General features: G+C 36.1%; 2 protein-coding genes and 1 long non-coding RNA gene across 7 annotated transcripts; 2 read left to right on the forward strand and 1 right to left on the reverse strand.

Annotated features, from left to right (window-relative positions):
- The first annotated feature begins 1,527 nt into the window (after positions 1 to 1,527).
- Positions 1,528 to 4,390, forward strand: LOC109103621 (sialic acid-binding Ig-like lectin 12). 2 transcript variants are annotated; one of them, XM_042739813.1, is made up of 7 exons: positions 1,528 to 1,629; positions 1,831 to 1,902; positions 2,354 to 2,686; positions 2,779 to 3,069; positions 3,167 to 3,451; positions 3,554 to 3,650; positions 3,757 to 4,390. In XM_042739813.1, the coding sequence occupies exons 2-7, from the start codon at positions 1,845 to 1,847 to the stop codon at positions 3,854 to 3,856; spliced, it is 1,164 nt and encodes a 387-aa protein (XP_042595747.1). In that variant the 5' UTR covers positions 1,528 to 1,629; positions 1,831 to 1,844; the 3' UTR covers positions 3,857 to 4,390. The 2 variants fall into 2 exon arrangements, with proteins under 2 accessions (XP_042595747.1, XP_042595746.1); XM_042739812.1 differs by having other exon boundaries at positions 1,561 to 1,629; positions 1,813 to 1,902.
- Positions 4,391 to 9,576: 5,186 nt separating this feature from the next.
- LOC109103342 lies at positions 9,577 to 13,463 on the reverse strand. Of its 3 annotated transcripts, none has more exons than XR_002020028.2 (5): positions 13,171 to 13,463; positions 12,403 to 12,494; positions 12,146 to 12,313; positions 10,339 to 10,475; positions 9,577 to 10,090 (listed from the first exon to the last, which is right to left on the reverse strand). It is a non-coding gene; the product is annotated as an uncharacterized LOC109103342 (long non-coding RNA). The 3 variants fall into 3 exon arrangements; XR_006156598.1 differs by having other exon boundaries at positions 13,154 to 13,463; XR_002020027.2 differs by lacking the exon at positions 13,171 to 13,463 and having other exon boundaries at positions 9,578 to 10,090; positions 12,403 to 13,107.
- Positions 13,464 to 15,521: 2,058 nt separating this feature from the next.
- LOC109103341 (sialic acid-binding Ig-like lectin 7) lies at positions 15,522 to 19,555 on the forward strand. 2 transcript variants are annotated; one of them, XM_042739815.1, is made up of 6 exons: positions 15,522 to 15,644; positions 15,835 to 15,924; positions 16,327 to 16,659; positions 16,755 to 17,045; positions 17,143 to 17,432; positions 17,536 to 19,555. In XM_042739815.1, the coding sequence occupies exons 2-6, from the start codon at positions 15,867 to 15,869 to the stop codon at positions 17,539 to 17,541; spliced, it is 978 nt and encodes a 325-aa protein (XP_042595749.1). In that variant the 5' UTR covers positions 15,522 to 15,644; positions 15,835 to 15,866; the 3' UTR covers positions 17,542 to 19,555. The 2 variants fall into 2 exon arrangements, with proteins under 2 accessions (XP_042595749.1, XP_042595748.1); XM_042739814.1 differs by having other exon boundaries at positions 15,524 to 15,644; positions 15,853 to 15,924.
- Positions 19,556 to 20,175: the final 620 nt, after the last annotated feature.

Raw genomic sequence — 20,175 nt, forward strand, 5'->3', positions numbered from 1 at the left:
CGGTAAAACCGTTTGCAGTACAAACCAGTGTGTTCTTAATTAAGATAACATTAAAATAATATAATAGGACACATCAATTGTCAATATCAAGCAGCAAAACTAACTGTTTTGTACAGCTAAAAACAGCTGGACGCAAATGAGACCGGAAGCCTTACCCATATAATTTACAAATGGTGGCGCCCATTTTTAGGAAAAAGGTGGATAGAAACAGTCAGCATTCTGAGACGTCCGCTTAGGACTGTGCATGTGCACTGGTTGATCTAGCCTGAAAAAAATAAGCTTTTTATAATGCTATTTGGGCAAAAGTAATAACATTTATGACACAGTTGTTGTTAGATTTCTTTGGTGATTCCAAATATGAAATTTAATCGTAAGCTTAGTGAACAGTTTTGGCGAATTTGATGTTTCCCCATTCAAAGAGATAGAAGTTGCACTTGCATGCTCGAGAGGCGTTTCAGAGATGGCCGCCTAGTGACATGACTTGTCTTAAAAGGACTTTGAACATACTTACAGACTGTGAGTCAGAACAGCCGGCATTGTAGTCTTCTCTCCCAAAAACAGTCCTCCATAAAATGTGCTGCACACATCTGTATATTTGGGTTGAACTGTTCTGGAACAGTGTTGTAAATACAATTTAACCACTGATTTCTAGTTGTGTCCTCTTTTGGAAGATCAAAGAAAGTATTTTCGCTTTCACAATGAAACAGCATCTCCACGACATGGTGCCGGCGGCAACAGTGAGAATCAAAGGTTAAGCCTTCCCTCTTAGCGTGAACATTTGGGCGGTGTTATGCAAATCTTCCCACGTCATGACGTAGACGTGGGGGCGTGTTTAAACAAGGCGTTTTAGGAGGGCGTGAACGAGTCTTAACTTTTATAAAGAATATCTCTTTGGATTTAAGACTTTAGTCTTTGCAATTTTACAGATCTTCTTTATGCACCAAGAGCTTGAAACACTCCAAAGAGAAAGGAAAAATTTAAATTGCATCACATGACCACTTTAAAATGATAGAATATTTGAATGTTTAATTCTAGAAATTCTAATATTAATAAATCATTGGGTTTTAAGAAGTCACCTGGAAGCCAACAATAAATGTCCCACTGCTCACAGGAGAGAAAGCCGAGATATCAGGCAGAGTTCCAGGGAGACATGCATGAAGCACACAACAAATATTGTGTGGACAGGGATTGAGCCTGATGGAGTTAAAAGGGCAATCTTTTGTGTGATTGGCCAGGATGACGAGTTTTCAACATTTGACTTTCCATCCTAAACTTGAACATCACAATATTAACCTCACCTGCAGAGTCATTTTTCAAGAAAACATCCAGACTGAAAGTACTGTCATCCTCAAAGACGTATGTATCATTTCACTTACAGTATAACACATCAATATTACTACTAAAAATGTAAATAGTAAAACACTGGTCATTTCGGTGCTAGAAATGTTTGTGTTAGATTAGTGAGTTTACTGTTAAGCATTGGTGATGTAATCCAAATATTGTGCAATAACGTTGAGCAACGATGAGTTGCTGAAATTAGAAACGGATGAAGAGCAAGGAAAACGCAACCAATCTTATCAGAATAAAAACTACTGTCACATCAGGGTTTTTGAGCTCTTCAAATAGTGGGTAAGCAATTTATTTCAACATCTCTCATTAACGGTTTTATAAATACAAATCGTGTTTATATTTCTCCTTCCTCAAAAGTGTAAACATCTAAATACTACATTTCATTAGAATATCATATAAAAAATATTAGGCTACTTAATACTGTCATATTTGTGCTACAGTATTAACAAACCTGGTTTCCAGTGACTGTTTCTGTTTTAGCACATTAGTTGGAGATGCTGCAAATTCTGTTCATCTTGACTGTCATTATAATGACAAGCAGTGAGCTTTCATGTGAGTTCTGACTTTTATCTTATTTCTTGATTATTCCAGTTGAACCAGTATTATTTTTGTTATAGTTTTTCAACATATTCTTCTCACGTTTCTCACCCTAAAAGCTACTAAAAATACAAATTTGTATCTTCTGTATAAATAATCTCATAAGTAGCCAAAAGAAAGAAGGTAACATGAACAGAAGCAGCCAGTGACATAACCATCTAGATACTTTGCTATTTTTAAGACATTTTTCATAAGTGAGTGTAAAGAGCTCTGATAGACGATGCAAAATATACACAATATTGCAAATTTTTGTTGATATAGTCCTAAAACACATAGCCATAGTTTTGTTGATATAGTCATAAAACACAGTCATAGTTAAAACACATTAAACAATGTAGAAGACAAATAATTAAACTTACATGTGTCAACACTCTGTCTGATCTTTTGATTTGATTTTGGTTTTCAGACACTGATGCACGAACTAACTTCTCCATCAAAGTAGAAGACAACATCACTGGAGAGGACGGTTTGTGCATCATAGTGTTCTGTGTTGTCACTATCCCTGAAAGTGTCTCAGATCCCATTAGGACAACCTGGTTCAAAGGAGATCCACAAAACCTGTCTGTTGAAGTTTCTAATTTTAATAGAAATATTGGATTTCTTAAAAATAAGAAAGAGTGCAGCTTTTCGATAAACCAGTTGGTTCAGGGCAAATCTGATGGTGAATACAGATTAAAACTGGAGTGGGGAGAAGGAAACGTGTATATCTTTCCTCAGACAGTAAATATTACTGTTAAAGGTGTGTATTTGTTTATATGCTTTTTGACAGAGAAACATACAAATCCAAATTAATTTATAGAATTTTTCATTCCAATAAATAATTGTTTTTAGAGCTTACCCAGAAACCAACAATAAACGTCCCACTGCTCACAGCGGGAGAGAAGGCCGAGATATCATGTAAAGTTCCAGGGGACTGCTTACTACCCTTAGCAGATATTGTGTGGACAGGCATTAGGCCTAATAATACTAGACTTGGAGCTCGTGGAGTGCCTGGCAGGAGTGAGCACTTTTCTATAATGACTTTTTATCCTAAGCCTGAACATCACAATACTGAGCTCACCTGCACAGTGACACTTCAAGGACGTATTCGGACTGAAAGTACTGTCATCCTCAAAGTAAGACGTATGTATCATTTCACTTACACCACATCATACATTCTCATTTGAAGAAAGGCGATAAACACCACATTTTAAATAAACGCATGATTATTTGTATTTAGATTCCCCAGTAATCCTGAACAGCTCTCGTTGTTTTGTGTGGGGTGATGAACTGAGATGCATGTGTGTCAGCAGTGCTGTGCCGTCACCCCAGATATCCTGGCCAGTATTGAAAGATAGCACTAAACACAGCAGTGCTGTTTCAGTAGAGGAGAACATCAGCATTAGCAACATCTCCATTCCTGGATTTAGTAAAGTCAGCGCTACCGTTGAATGTGTCAGTGAGAATCTCATTGGTGCGACAAAGATGGAACTCCAAGTGCACAATCATGCTGAAAGACCCCAAGGTAAGCAGGAGGCAATCACCATATCTATTTTATACAAATCATCCAAAACATTTCCATTAGGAAAATCTTAATTGTTTTCTATTTTCTTTTTGTAAATTTTAGAAATAAGTTACAGTTTGTCAACCCCTTGGATATTATTTACCCTTTCATTTGTTCTAAATGTCATCTTTGCTTCCTGTTTGATTGTCATCGTTGTACGGTAAGAACTTCATAAACTCAATAAACAGTTGTTGGCTGGCCGTTTCTATAGTTTAAATGTTTGTTAGTCAGCAATTCCACACATTTTACCATTACCATTTTGACAGGAGGAGAGAAAAATGTATGAAACCAGTAGATGACAACCATGTCTACATGACTGCAATGAAGAGAGAGGAATCTGTGTATGAGACTATCAAAATGTCATGAGAGAGGTCTTAGTGATTTGATCAGTACATTACAGTTTTTTATTACCCATCTTTTGGTCTCTATTTTTTGCTTATGTTAAAAAACATAATTCTCTCATCATTTTCTCCTTGTGATGTCCCAGATGTATATGACTCTAAAGATGAACACAAAAATCATAATTAATTCCCTCATCTCTCACCCTCATGACTTCCCAGATGTACTGTATGGCTTTCTTTAGTTGAAAATGAACAGTTTGCACGTAATGTCAGCAGCTTGTGAAGCATGATGTCTGTGCCTTTCTCGAAAAGTGAATGGACCCTCTTTGTTCGTCAAGTGAACACACAGTTGACTGGAAGTGATGGTTTATAAGTTAAAAACTTAGAAATATTACTATTGTTGTCACACTCCTCTATCATTTCTTTTTAGAAGACACTGATTCTTCAACAGGAATCCTTTATATGGATTACCGTTGTGTACATTTTGAATGGTTTCTGAAGCTTTAAAGGGTTAGTTCACCCAAAAATGAAAATTAGCCCCTCATTTACTCACCCTCAAGGCATCCTAGGTGTATATGACTCTCTTTTTTCAGACAAATTCAATCAGAGATTAATGTCCTGGCTCTTTCAAGCTTTGTAATGGCAGTGGGTGGGTGTTTTCTTCTTCTTGTTCTTCTTCTTCTCTTGGTTAATGTAAGATATCAAAAAACTATCAGTTGAATACCAACACCTACTTCACATTAATATGCAACAATATGTCATTTAGAGTGTTTTCATATTCTGGGTGGATGTTTTCGTTCAACAGTCCAAAAGAAGTCCAATAAAGCGCATCTATTCATGATAAATGAAGTGCCACACCTGTAGCTAATAGATGCGTTTTTGTAAGAAAAATATCCATATTTACAACATTAGAAAGCATGCATAGAAACTGCCATAGAAAGCATGGAAGTTTCTCTAACTTCCACTAACTGTCGTTCGCATGAGCAGTTCCGGACGGATGACATAAGACTGAGTGGCAATCTTCCGGTCTCTCTCGTGAAACCAACACGGACGTGACTAAAACTGGAATTCATGGACTGGCCGCTAGGGGCTGGCTCCAAAAGGGAGTCAGTCCAATAGACTCCTCATGTTAAAATGCCCAACTTCACAGCAGAAAAAATTTTACAGCCTGGTACAAAAAGTGTTTTTGGTCTATATAACTGATTTTGCCCTTCCTGACCACTGTGAGGGGGGTGAATTTTTTTTATAACTCATCCGTTTAAATTATATTAAGCCTTAAAGTTCTGCATAATTAAGGGCGTGGCCACTTGAGTGACAGGTGGATCGCCGCTGCTGACATCACTGTCGAGCTAGGTGGGCGTGGTTTCAGTAACCATCTCCCACCTCTTTGCCCATTTTCAATTATCCGGAATTGACGCTCTGCCTAGATGGCGACGGCTGGCTCCGCCCACTTTGAGCTTCAAAAACGCTCTTCGGAAAATCTACGGGTGATGTCGCGGACACTACGTCCATGTTTTTATGCAGTCTATGCCTAAGACGTATGCATAGCACATGTGCTGGTTAGAAGTGACAAACACAGAAGTGCGGAGGAGAGCAAAACAAAACACTGGTCATGAATTAGAAGTACAAAACGAGGATTTGTAAAGAAAAATTTCAGAGGATTTCGATATACTGTAAGCCAAGAGGAACTGGTTTTCCTTTGCTAAAGTAAGGAAACTTTGCTTTCTTTGCTCCTGTAAACAAACACTGGTTCTCGCGAGATTAGCATATATATCATCCGCCCGGAAAGGCTTGTATGTACGACAGTTGGCGGAATTTAGAGAAAACGGTTTCTAACGTTTTACTTATGGATATTTTTCTTACAAAAATGCATCTATTTGCTACAGGAGGCCTTTATTCACCCCCCGGAGCCGTGTGCCATTGTTTAGTATTGGACTTCTTTATGGACTGTTAAATGAAAACACCCATTCACTGCCATTACAAAGCTTGGAAGACCCAGGAAAGTTTTTTACAACTTTGACTGGATTTGAGTAAATCATGGGCTATTTTTTATTTTTGGTCTAACAAACAAACTAACATTTATCTATCAACTAACATTAAAAATAACACACACAAATTATTATTATGAAAATGTTTTTTCTTTATTCCCAATAAATCTTCTGGAAAAGCAGTTTCTCCAAGAACATGTACAAATAAAGCAAATAAACCCGTTTATCAGTTTTGTTTACTTTATTTGTTGTTTCACTTTTAAAGAAGACTGGCGTCATTTGAGGCTGGAGACTTTTATTAAACAAAAAAGAAAGCAAGCAAAGAACATCATGTAAATTATTATTTAAATAATGATCGGAGGTTTTCTGGTTTGCATTATGTTGTCAATAAGGAAACAACATTACTTTGTTCATTATTATTGCCATCACACAGTCAGAAACATACAAATATTCTTTACAACACTCAAAGTGAAAAATTAGGTTTGACCTACAAATGCGCCCAGAATCTGTTTGCTTACAAATAAATATCTGTGTATATATCTTCAAACATGGACTTTCTTTGTTACTAATTGCACATATAATGTCATTTTGTGTGTGACTTCCTGCAAAATATACACCATTGTTGCACAATGTATGTTCTAGTTGTGCAGTCAAAGGTTCACAACACAGAACTTTATATCATGCATTTACATTTGTTGGTATCCTACCAAGGTGCATTGAATGCTTAATAAATGTAAGATGCAATTAATTTAATATAATAATGACTCATTAATCTGTTAGTCGAATTGCATTTCAAGGGCTAATCGCATAAACTGACCATCTAACAAACATCTATCGACACAAACTTTAAACATATTTAAATCAAATATATGTCTGAATAAAAGGGTACAAAGTAGTTGGGACAAACAAAATCCAGCAACCATTCAATAAACCAGTTTTGAATCCAGTTACTGGCCTGTTTTCATTTATAAATACAAATAAATGAAGATAAAGTATAAATTAGAAGTAAAAAACGGTATCAATTTAAAGGAACAGCTCACCCAAAAATGAACATTTTGTCATTATTTACTCACCCTCATGTTGTTCCAAACCTGTATGAGTTACTTTCTTATGCTGAAGATAAAAAAAAAAAAAAAAAAAAAGGTTTTTGCATTTTTTCCTCAATGCGCTAATAGTAGGCTAGTTACTGAAAGTACTTTACTGAAGTAACTCATATTTCTTCCACCAATTACTTTGTCATAGCTCTACACAATTAGTCCCTTCCTCATTTCCTTACATCAGAGCAGACCCCTGTACTGCAGGATAAAGCTGAACCTCACTGCTGGACAGTGGAAATATGTACTCAAACACTCCCACTGGCAGAGGCCGTACCAGGCTGTCTATGGAAGCCCATCCAGGTCCAGCAGCACCACCAGGGTCTCACTGCTCAGCTGAATGAAAGTGTACATACAAATGTTTTTTTTTTTTTCTTTTTCCAATCCGTGTATTGTTAATTAAATTTTGATGTTGTTTTTCTGATGTTGAATTGAAGTTATTTTGTAATTAGTTGTAAAAAGTAATTTTAGTATAGAAGAATTTATTTTCATTTGCAAATGTTATTCAGAGGCAATATATATATATATATATATATATATATATATATATATATATATATATATATATATATAGTATAGAATCATTTTTGTCATTTACAAATTATAAATAGTTTTGCAAAACATTAACAATTTCCAGAACTACTTCTTGACTTATTTACAAGTTTCAACTAAAACAATGCACAGAAATTACTATGCTTCATTTACAAATAACTTAAATTACCAAAGTAATAAACAACTCCATTGATTTCATTTTCAAGTTTCCCAGAAGCACCATTTTCTCCAGAACTGTCCTAAAAGAAAAGAAAAAGGAAAGAAAATTATTAAGACAGGGCTGCAATCTTAAGGTTAGAAAATATGACAGCAGGACTATGGAGACAGATTAGTCTCAAATATAATTCACGCAAAAAACACGATTCACACATGCGTAGACAATTTCACATGCATGAAACCCTAATTCACATACACACAAAAAAAATTCACGTGCGTGAAAAAAAAATATATATTCACAAAAAACAATTCACATGCGCAAAATAAAATTATATATTCATAAAATACATTTCACAAATGCAAAACACAATTCGTAGATATACAACTGTGCACAAAAAACCTTTGAATGTTTAAAATGTACGAGTGTCTGAATGTACAAATCGTCATTTACTACGAATCCACTCGGATTTGTGTGTGTGTGTTTTTGAGACTTTCCTGGCAGAGCTCTCTTCCCACGTGGGTCTGTCGTACTCTTTAGCCAATCAGATGCGAGCTTAACCATTCAACCAATCATATCATAAGCCACCGAGAGTGCATTCAAGGAGCACAATTCTGCGCACCTTTTGCGCAATATGGATTAATTAGAACGGAAATTAAGCCTTTACATAAGTAATCCCATAGACAGTAAAAGAAATGGACACAGCGACCCAATTGGAACTCAATTGAGACAAGTGAAGCCCATTTTTAGAACTTCCGTTTCTGACGCGCAGACTCAAACTAAGCTTGATGACGTCAGCAACCTGTCTGACAGATGTAAATCTTCTAGTAGCTGTGCGTGCAAACTGCCATCGTTAATCTTACAGAGACTGTGAGCTTGAGCGGGGAGTTCTTTGGCGTGAGTGAGCAGGAGTAAGTATTCTGATTAATTATTTTGTATAGTATATTTTAAAATGTAACGCCAGGGCTTCTATGGGCTTCTCTCTTGACGTCTCCCCGATTGCCTGCGAGCTTCTGATGCACTCTCAGTGGCTTATGATATGATTGGTTGAATGGTAAGCTCGCATCTGATTGGCTAAAGAGTACGACAGACCCACGTGGGAAGAGAGCTCTGCCAGGAAAGTCTCAAAAACACACACACACAAATCCGAGTGGATTCGTAGTAAATGACGATTTGTACATTCAGACACTCGTACAATTTAAACATTCAAAGGTTTTATTAAAAAGTTGTATATCTACGAATTGTGTTTTGCATTTGTGAAATGTATTTTATGAATATATATATTTATTTTACGCATGTGAATTGCTTTTTGTGAATATATATTTTTTTTTCACGCACGTGAATTATTTTTTGTGTGTACGTGGATTAGGTTTCATGCATGTGAAATTGTTTACGCATGTGTGAATCGTGTTTTTTGCGTGAATTATATTTGAGATTAATCTGTCTCCATACAGGACATGCATACAAAATACTTCAGAAATCATATTCTTGGATCATCAAGTTTACCTAAAACATTTGTGGACATATCTTGCAACAAAATAAATAAATAAATAAATAATACAACAAAAAAAAAAAAAAAAAAAATGAAATTAAATAAAAATACAAGTGAAATACTTGCCTGATTATTAAGTAGCCTTATAGGCCTACTTGTCCTATTGTTGTGGGCATTATATATGGGTGAGGGCTAATTGTTGTGAACACAAGAGGTCCTAGTGGAAATATTACAGATGGGTAATGCCTTACCTCCGCTCCACAATGGCTGAGTTTTTGTCTCAAGTACAGCCCTCAATATAATAAATACAAGAACTTTCCCTTACAAAAAATTACCCCAACAAAAAAAAAACTTAATACTTCAAAAAATGTAACAATGCAAAAAATGCATGACATACAACTAAAAAATACAAGTAACTTTTTGGACACAAAAAACTGGATTAATGCCGTTTACTGAAATACATCTGAAGTACTATTGACATACAACTACAATAGAGCTGTAGTATTACTAACAAACAACTGCAATAGAACTGCGGTATTACTGTAATACAGCTGAAGTAGTACTACAATTATACTGCAATAGTTTTGCAGTAGTACTGCAATATATAATACAACTGAAGTAAAATTCAATACAACTGAAGTGCAATACTAATAAAATGCTGTACAGTAACACTGAAATGCAACCAGAAAATTCTGAATAACAAGTTTTATTTGCACACAACTGCAATATAATGAAAAAAAATGAATGTCTTAAACAGCAATGCAACAATAAATGATTTTACTTTTCTTTAAACTTAAAACAACAGGCTGAGAGTTAAACTAAATGTACTTAGTGTTTATTTACAAATCACGCAATCATGCACATTTCTTCCCTCATTATTCAGGCAGGTTTCATTTTTTGAAGAACTTATCCTCATCGTTTTGCTTGGTTCTTATGACTGCCTTTATCTCAGATGTGGAAACACTATTTTGGATGTAGTCTGGAAAAGCAAACAAACAAACACTATCAGAAATTCTCAAGTTTTAGTTACACTTTTCACTACAGTCATAAATCTTAGATTAGATTTTACAATAAATCTTGAACTGTGATGTCGACGAGTGTTTTTGAAAAGTATTCATACTTCTCACAGTTCATTTCTTATAGCATACTGATCTTTGAACACTCCAGGTAAAAGAAGTTAACAGGCTGGTTCACCCAAAAATGAAAATTCTCTCATCAATAACTCACCCTCATGTTGTTCCAAACTCGCAAATCTTTCGTTCATCTTCAGAACACAAAAGAAGATCTTTATAATGAAATCTCAGAGCTTTCTGACTCTCCACTGATAGTCCATGCCACTACCCCTTGGACAATAACATGCATTTCTGGAAAAAAGCATAGACCAAATCATGTTTAAATACTGTACAGAGTGCTCCACAATTATTTGCCCTCTTTATCATTTTGTTTTTTCATTCAAAATTCTAACCTTAAATAATAATAATAATAAAAAAAAAGAATCATTGAAAAATATATATAATTTCACAAATATATGTAAAAATACTATTAGAATACAGTATATAGAATATATGTGTTCCACAGTTATTGTGCCCCTGGAGCTCCGGGCTGATGACGTATGCATATGCGCTGGTGAGTCTCGTGAAAACAAACGTTTGTTTACGCGATCAAAGGAAGCAAAGTTTCCAGTCTCCTTTTGACTCGAAATCCTCCAACATTCTTCTTTACAAATCCTCGTTTTGTACTTCTAATTAGTGACCGTTGTTTTGTTGTGATGCTGCGTTTCCGCGTGCGTTACTTATGAGCGGCACATGCGAAAAAGCTGAACTCATACGTCATCCACCCAGAGCTGCTTCCGTGTACAACAGTGAGCACAAGCTAGATTAAAGTGATTATTATGTTTTGAATTTGGATATTCTTCTTACACAAATGCATCGATTCACTACAGGAGGAATTTGTTCCCCCCCCGGAGCCATGTGAGACACTTTTTTTATGGATGGGTGCTTTTTATTGAACTTCTTTTAGACTGAAGCAATGCAACACCTGCTGACTGCAATGACAGAGCTTGAAAGATCAAAGACAATTTTTTATATAACTCCGACTGGATTCGTCTGAAAGAAGAAAGTCATGTACACCTAGGATACCTTGCGGGTGAGTAAAACAGGCTAATTTTCATTTTTGGGTGAACTAACCCTTTAAATGAAGGGGGCACAATAACTGTTTCACGCTTCATTCCCATTGGAACACAAACAAAGATATTTTTAAAGAAATCAGAGAGCTTTCTGACCCTGCACAGACAGCAATGCAAATTACACATTCAAGTTCCAGAATGGTAGGAAAGACATCATTAAAGTAATTCATGTGACTTCAGTTATTTTCATAAATTTTATGAAGTGACGCGAATGTAGATGTCCAAAACAAACAAACAAACAAAAAATCCACTAATTTACCACTTATTTACACGAGAGCATCACAACGCATGAGTGTTGTGTTCATGCAACAGAAGACTAAATTGACGTTAAACCGCTGGAGTCACATGGCTTACTTCACAATGTCTTTCCTACTGTTCTGGAACTTAAATGTGTAAGTTGCATTCCTGCCTATAGAGGGATCAGAAAGTTCTTGTAGGCTATTTCATCAAAAATATCTTAATCTGTGTTTTGAAGATGAACAAAGGTATAATGGGTTTGGAACGACATGAGGGTGAGTAATTAATGACAATTAAAATTTTTGGGTGAACTAACCCTTTAATGTTTATGGAGTACATTTTGGCTGGAAGGGTAGAACTAAGTTAATTTCCATTAGTTTGTTTGGTTACAGATCATTAGATCTAGCGTTCTGACTGTGCTACAGTAAAAGCCATACATTAGTTTAGAATGGTGATTGAACTGATTGTAATTATCTATAAACTCATTGTTTTTAATGCACACCTTCCAGTCAATCAGAGAGAATCAAAGAGTCCACCAAAAAAAAAAAAAACCCTATTGAGACCTGATGTTAAGTATTGAGAATAATAGCTTATAAAACTAGTTTTCATTACCTTTCCACTCCCTCAGCTCTCTCTCTGTTTTCATACTGAATTGGCACTAATATTGTAAATCTTCTTTTAGCTCTTTGATTTCATTTAACTCCTCAATCTCTTACATGGCTGAGGAGACAGAGGACTTGGTCCACTTGATTTCTCCAGCACTCCCACAGGTCTTAGTTCCTGAAATACAATAGCAGTTATGAGGTGTTCTAAACTATAAAGATAGTAGTTAATACAAGATCAAATAAATAAAGTAGAGTACTGCTCACCGTTATTTGAGTTACTTGTTTCACCACAGCCATCATCTTCTGTTGAATTATATTTTTGGTCTTCTTTTTTTAGCTGTTAATAGTGCATTTTCCTGAAAATAGCAATCACACACTAAAAAAATGTCAATTTACACACATTAATGTCACACTACTGAACATAAATACTGGTTTACAGTGCTGAAAAAAAAATCCTGATTTATTCTATTTTTGTATATATCCAGTATATTGTCAGATATATTTTTAATAACTTAACAGTGATAAAAAGAAAAATAATGATGCAAACAGAATTCACTTCTGCTGTGAAGCAGCTCTAAACAGTAAAAAGTGTCAGTGTTCAGTTGAAATCAGTGTTGACTCATCTAGAAAAACAGTGGTGTCAACATCTAGCTAAGTTCAGTCCTTATCCAATAGTGTCAGTGGAGTCAGATCAATAATATTGCTGAATATTATGGGTTCACAAATAAGCAAGCCAAAAGTCAACAGTGGCAAGGAACACAAACACCATCACGTGAAAAAAGAGTGGGAGAAAATATGTTTAGTTCAGGAATCAGTTTCCCTCTGGCTAACAAATGAACATGGTGTGATTATGATTCAGGCTGCATCACAATTTAGATTGAAATATACAGGACTGTAGGCCTGCAAGTAGCTGGAGTTATTAATCTCATTTAAATACTATCTAAAATCAGGTTTACATTTCTGGCTAACTAGAATGTGAGTGACCTTTAATGCATTTCCAGAAATAAAGTCTCACCAACATCTGTCGAGTACCTTTTCACTGTCTCTCTTCTGCTCTCTCCTAATGCTTCTTCTGTTGCAGAGAGGGTTACACTGTATGCTGAACACTTTTCAATGGGTTGACGCTCTCCTAGAAACAAACAAAAAGTATACTCAGTGCAATTTTGTTCATTCCATTATTATAAATGATGTACTGATGCCATTGAAATGAGAACTGAACTGAGCTGGACAATGACATGACTAATTTCTACAGATCTGCTTATGACTAAATTGCTGAGCCATAGCATAATTAAATGCATCTTGGTTATGTCACTAGTTGTATTGAGATTAGTTTTCTTGGATTAGATTTTAAGATTTTATAATATAATTATAATTTGTTTTACTATAGTAAAAGTGTAGTAAAAACAGCAGTAAAGCAGTTGTTTTGTCTTTCTATCAGACTTAAGTTCTGTGCTATCATAAGCTCCTCGCACACTGACCCGCGTGTGCTACAGATCAGTTCAGAAGCGGCGTTTCCTCTCATCTCAGTGGGCTGAATAAGATATTCCTGAAGTCGTTTTACATCTCTCTAAAATGATAACTAAAGATATATGAGGACATTAGACATACTCACCACTAAACTGGATGACTCAACAACAGGGACGTTGCACAAGATCCTGGGCCCTATGCATAGGCAGTCCTAGTGGGCCCCATTGCCACACCCACCCCCCCCCAAACCCCCCCGCCCCCCATGAAAATATCCAGGTAAAATAAAATATATTCCAGACTTTTCAAGGGCCATCTCTTCCTTTGGGGCCCTGGTAATCAGTACTGGTTTTACCCCCAGTCCGACACCCCTGCTCGACAAAGTCAACGCTCCAACTCGTCTGATGAACTTCTCTTCCGGAAACTGTTTCTTCTCTTTTCTCACACTTGTGAACGGTCTTGGGTTGTAATGTTGTTATGTCTTTGTGCTTTAATTGTGATAGTTCACATATTAATGACGTTGTCAAACCAAAACATAGGCTATTTTATACTTTTATATCCATCCTGCAGTAGACACTACGGAAAAGACGCTGATTTACCGTTAACAGTAATCAGCTGATCGCGAGACTCGACAACGACCGTTGGCGCGAAGGAAGATCTCATGTGCGGGCTATTAATCTATGCAGGTGAAATATTCCATAGGCAAATATTTTTTGTAAAAAATATTTTATATGAATATTTTATAGGAAGTCTACATTACAAAAGTAAATAAATAAATAAATACACTTGCCAATACTGTAACCACAGCACATGCTACATGTTGCACAATACAGCAAACTGCAGTACAGGGCCTATACATGAAGACTTTAATGGCAATGAGCCATTGGCAAAACCAGCCTCTTAACATCCACTTGTCTCCACTTAATATTCACTTAATCAGTAATATATTCATCATTTTCTACCTCACATTGACGTACTCACAGTGTCACAACCTGTTTGCACATTCGCCTGTTGCACATTCCTGTGTATCTTAATATTTAAGAATACAGTATAATGCACATATGCACATTTGCCTCTTGTACAATCCAGAGCGTACAGCCCTCCTTTGTCCTTGGTTTCCTCGTCCAGCCCTGAGGGGGCTTCCAATTCTCCAGTGCCTGTCCCCCAGTTAAGCCCAGGAAGGGCTCCTGTTCACCAGTTAAGCCCAGAAAGTGCTCCTGTTCCCCAGTTAAGCCCAGAAAGTGCTCCTGTTCACCAGTTAAGCCCAGAAAGTGCTCCTGTTCCCCAGTTAAGCCCAGGAAGGGCTCCAGCCCCAGAGCTCTCTCCAGTGTCGGCTCCAGCCCCAGAGCTCGCTCCAGTGCCTGCTCCTAGAATGTGTCCTCCAGTGCAGTCCTCAACCTAAAGATTTAACCCTTTTTTTTGTGTCAGGTCCATACAAAAAATAGGGTTTATTAGATAACCGTTTTGAGTTGATGTATATGCTTTTATTTATTATTATTTTTTAATTAACTATTTTTTTTCCAACCCATTGATGTGTTTCCTGTAGTTATGCAAAGATTTGATTTCAAAAACAGTATCAGTAAACAATTTCTTATGATTTTAAATCTGCACTGAACTTCAGATCAACCTCAAAGTAAAAGGCAGTACTAAAGTCTGATTTTGTGGTGGATGTGTTCAAATTTGATCATCTTAATTCAAGGTCAATTCATAATGCATGGTGTAAATGTTTGAAAATGATTAACAGTTGAAAATAAAAATAAAAAAATAATTAGAAATTTAGAAAAGTAGTCAAAAAGTAATTGAAAAATATACACTACTATTACATTTTAAATAGGGTAACTTGTAATATGTAACCTATTACATTTCCAAAGTAACCTTCCCAACACCGAGCATTGGTGATGTTATCCAAATATTGTGCAATAACGTTGTGCAATGATGAGTTGCTGAAATTAGAAACAGATGAAGAGCAAGAAAAACAGCACCAATCTGGTCAGAATAAAAACTGCCATCACATCAGGGTTTTTGAGCTCTTCAAATAGTGGGTAAGCAATTTATTTCAACATCTCTCATCAGCACTTTTCTAAATACAAATCGTGTGTTTTTATTTCTCCTTCCTTAAAAGTGTTAATACCTAAATACTACATTTCATTAGAATGTCATATAAAAAATAGTTAGTATAACTACTTACTACTGTCATATTTGTGCTACAGTACTAACAAACCTGGTTTCCAGTGATTGTTTCTGTTTCAGCACATTAGTCGGAGATGCTGCAAATTCTGTTCATCTTGACTGTCATTATAATGACAAATAGTGAGCTTTCATGTGAGTTCTGACTTTTATCTTATTTCTTGATTATTCCAGTTGAACCAGTATTATTTTTGTTTTAGTTTTTCAACATATTCTTCTCATGTTTCTCACCCTAAAAGCAACTAAAATACATATTTGTCTCTTCTGTATGAATAATCTCAGAAGTAGCCAAAAGAAGGAAGGTAACATGAACAGAAGCATAACCGTCTAGATACTTTGCTGTTTTTATAAGACATTTTTCATAAGTGAGTGTAGAGAGCTCTGATAGACAATGCAAAATATACACATTATTGCAAATTGTTGTTGATATAATCATAAATGTCTAGTTAAAACACATTAAACAATGTAGAAGACAAATAATTAAACTTACATGTGTTAACAGTCTGTCTGATCTTTTGATTTGATTTTGATTTTCAGACCCTGAAGCACGAACTAACTTCTCCCTCAAAGTAGAAGACAACATCACTGGAGAGGACGGTTTGTGCATCATAGTGTCCTGTGTTGTCACTATCCCTGAAAGTGTCTCAGATCCCATTAGGACAACCTGGTTCAAAGGAGATCCACAAAACCTGTCTGTTGAAGTTTCTAATTTTAAGAGAAATATTGGATTTCCTCAAAATGAGAAAGAGTGCAGCTTTTCGCTAAACCACTTGGTTCAGGGCAAATCTGATGGTGAATACAGATTAAAACTGGAGTGGGGAGAAGGAAACATGTATATCTTTCCTCAGACAGTAAATATTACTGTTAAAGGTGTGTATTTGTTTATATGCTTTTTGGACAGAGAAAAACATACAAATCCAAATTAATTTATAGAATTTTTCATTCCAATAAATAATTGTTTTTAGAGCTTACCCAGAAACCAACAATAAACGTCCCACTGCTCACAGCGGGAGAGAAGGCCGAGATATCATGTAAAGTTCCAGGGGACTGCTTCCAACCCTTAGCAGATATTGTGTGGACAGGCATTAGGCCTAATAATACTAGACTTGGAGCTCGTGGAGTGCCTGGCAGGAGTGAGCACTTTTCTATAATGACTTTTTATCCTAAGCCTGAACATCACAATACTGAGCTCACCTGCACAGTGACACTTCAAGGACGTATTCGGACTGAAAGTACTGTCATCCTCAAAGTAAGACGTATGTATCATTTCACTTACACCACATCATACATTCTCATTTGAAGAAAGGCGATAAACACCACATTTTAAATAAACGCATGATTATTTGTATTTAGATTCCCCAGTAATCCTGAACAGCTCTCGTTGTTTTGTGTGGGGTGATGAACTGAGATGCATGTGTGTCAGCAGTGGTGTGCCGTCACCCCAGATATCCTGGCCAGTATTGAAAGATAGCACTAAACACAGCAGTGCTGTTTCAGTAGAGGAGAACATCAGCATTAGCAACATCTCCATTCCTGGATTTAGTAAAGTCAGCGCTACCGTTGAATGTGTCAGTGAGAATATCATTGGTACTACAAAGATGGAAATCCAAGTGCACAATCATGCTGAAAAACAAAACCCCAAGGTAAGCAGGAGGCAATCACCATATCTATTTTATACAAATCATCCAAAACATTTCCATTATGAAAATCATAATTGTTTTCTATTTTCTTTTTGTCATTTTTTAGAAATGAGTTGCAGTTTGTCAACCCCAGATGTATATGACTCTAAAGACGAACAAAAAAAATCATAATTAATTCCCTCATCTCTCACCTTCATGACTTCCCAGATGTTCTGTATGGTTTTGTTCAGTTAAACACGAACAGTTTGCATGTAATGTCAGCAGCTTCTGAAGCATGACGTCTGTGCCTTTCACGAAAAGTTAACGGACCCTGTTTGTTCGTCAAGTGAACTCATAGTTGACTGGGAGTGATGGTTTATAATACTAAAAACTTTAGTAATATTTTCTTTCTTTATTTAGAAATATTACTATTGTTGTCACACTCGTCTATCATTTTGCTTTAGAAGACACTGATTCTTCAACAGGAATCCTTCATATGGATTACCGTTGTGTACATTTTGAATGGTTTCTGGAGCTTTAAAGGGTTAGTTCACCCAAAAATAAAAACTAGCTCCTCATTTACTCACCCTCAAGGCATTCTAGGTGTATATGACTCTCTTTTTTCAGACAAATGCAATCAGAGATTAATGTCCTGGCTCTTTCAAGCTTTGTAATGGCAGCGGGTGGGTGTTTTCTTCTTCTTCTCCTCTTGGTTAATGGCGGATTGCAAACAACTTTTAGGTGCATACCACCACCTACTGTACAGGAGTGTGCAACAATATGTCATTTAGAGTGTTTTCATATTCTGGGTGGATGTTTTCGTTCAACAGTCCAAAAGAAGTCCAATAAAGCGCATCTATTCATAATAAATGAAGTGCCACACCTGTAGCTAATAGATGCGTTTTTGTAAGAAAAATATCCATATTTAAAACATTAGAAAGCATGCATAGAAACTTCCACTAACTGTCATTCAACCTTCTGGTCTCTCTCGTGAAACCAACACGGAAGTGACTAAAACTGCAATTCACGGACTGGCCGCTAGGGGCTGGCTCCAAAAGGGAGTCAGTCCAATAGACTCCTCATGTTAAAATGCCCAACTTTACAGCAGAAAAAAATGTTTACAGCCTGGTACAAAAAGTGTTTTTGGTCTACATAACTAATTTTGCCCTTCATGACAAAGGTGTATAATTTTTTTTATAACTCATCCGTTTAAATTATATTAAGCCTTAAAGTTCTGCATAATTAAGGGTGTGGCCACTTGAGTGACAGGTGGATTGCCGCTGCTGACATGGCCATGGAGCTTGGTGGGCATGGTTTAAGTATCCATCTCCCGCATCTTTGCGCATTTCCGATTATCCGGGATTGACGCGCTGCCAAGATGGCGATGACTGGCTCCGCCCACTTTGAGCTTCAAAAACGCTCTTCGGAAATCTACGGGTGATGTCACGGACACTACGTCCATGTTTTTATACAGTCTATGCCTAAGACTTATGCATAGCACATGTGCTGGTGAGAAGTGACAAACACGGAAGTGCGGAGGAGAGCAAAACAAAACAACGGTCACGAATTAGAAGTACAAAACGAGGATTTGTAAAAAAAAAAATAAAAATGTTGGAGGATTTCGATATATTGTTAGCCAAGAGGAACTGGTTTTCCTTTGCTAAAGTAAGGAAACTTTGCTTCCTTTGCTCCTGTAAACAAACATTGGTTCTCGCGAGACTAGCATATACATCATCCACCCGGAATGGCTTGTGTGTATGACAGTTAGCGGAATTTAGAGAAAACTGTTTCTAACGTTTTAATTATGGATATTTTTCTTACAAAAAAGCATCTATTTACTTTATTCACCCCCCGGAGCTGTGTGCCACTGTTTAGTATGGATGGATGCACTTTATTGGACTTCTTTTGGGACTGTTAAATGAAAACACCCATTCACTGCCATTACAAAGCTTGGAAGACCCAGGACAATTTTTTACATAACTTCGACTTGGTTGAACTAACACTTTAACTTTTAGGCATCTGTCAACTTGCATTATAATGCACACAGATTATTTTTATGAAAATATGTTTTTTCTTTATTCCAATAAATCTTCTGGAAAAGCAGTTTCTCCAAGAACATGTACAAATAAAGCAAATAAACCCGTTTATCATTTTGTTTACTTTATTTGTTGTTTCACTTTTAAAGAAGACTGGCGTCATTTGAGGCTGGAGACTTTTATTAAACAAAAAGAAAGCAAGCAAAGAACATCATGTAAATTATTATTTAAATAACGATCGGAGGTTTTCTGGTTTGCATTATGTTGTCAATAAGGAAACAACATTACTTTGTTCATTATTATTGCCATCACACAGTCAGAAACATACAAATATTCTTTACAACACTCAAAGTGAAAAATTAAGTTTGACCTACAAATGCGCCCCGAATCTGTTTGCTTACAAATAAATAGCTGTGTATATATCTTCAAACATGGACTGTCTGTGTTACTAATTGCACATATAATGTCATTTTGTGTGTGACTTCCTGCAAAATATACACCATTGTTGCACAATGTATGTTCTTGTTGTGTGGTCAAAGGTTCACAACACAGAACTATGTATCATGCAGAGTATTTACATTTGTTGGTATCCTACCAAGGTGCCTTGAATGCTTAATAAATGTAAGATGCAATTAATTTAATATAATAATGACTCATTAATCTGTTAGTCGAATTGCATTTCAAGGGCTAATCGCATAAACTGACCATCTAACAAACATCTATCGACACAA

Source organism: Cyprinus carpio, chromosome B15, assembly GCF_018340385.1.
Source record: "Cyprinus carpio isolate SPL01 chromosome B15, ASM1834038v1, whole genome shotgun sequence".
NCBI classification, from domain to species: domain Eukaryota; kingdom Metazoa; phylum Chordata; class Actinopteri; order Cypriniformes; family Cyprinidae; genus Cyprinus; species Cyprinus carpio.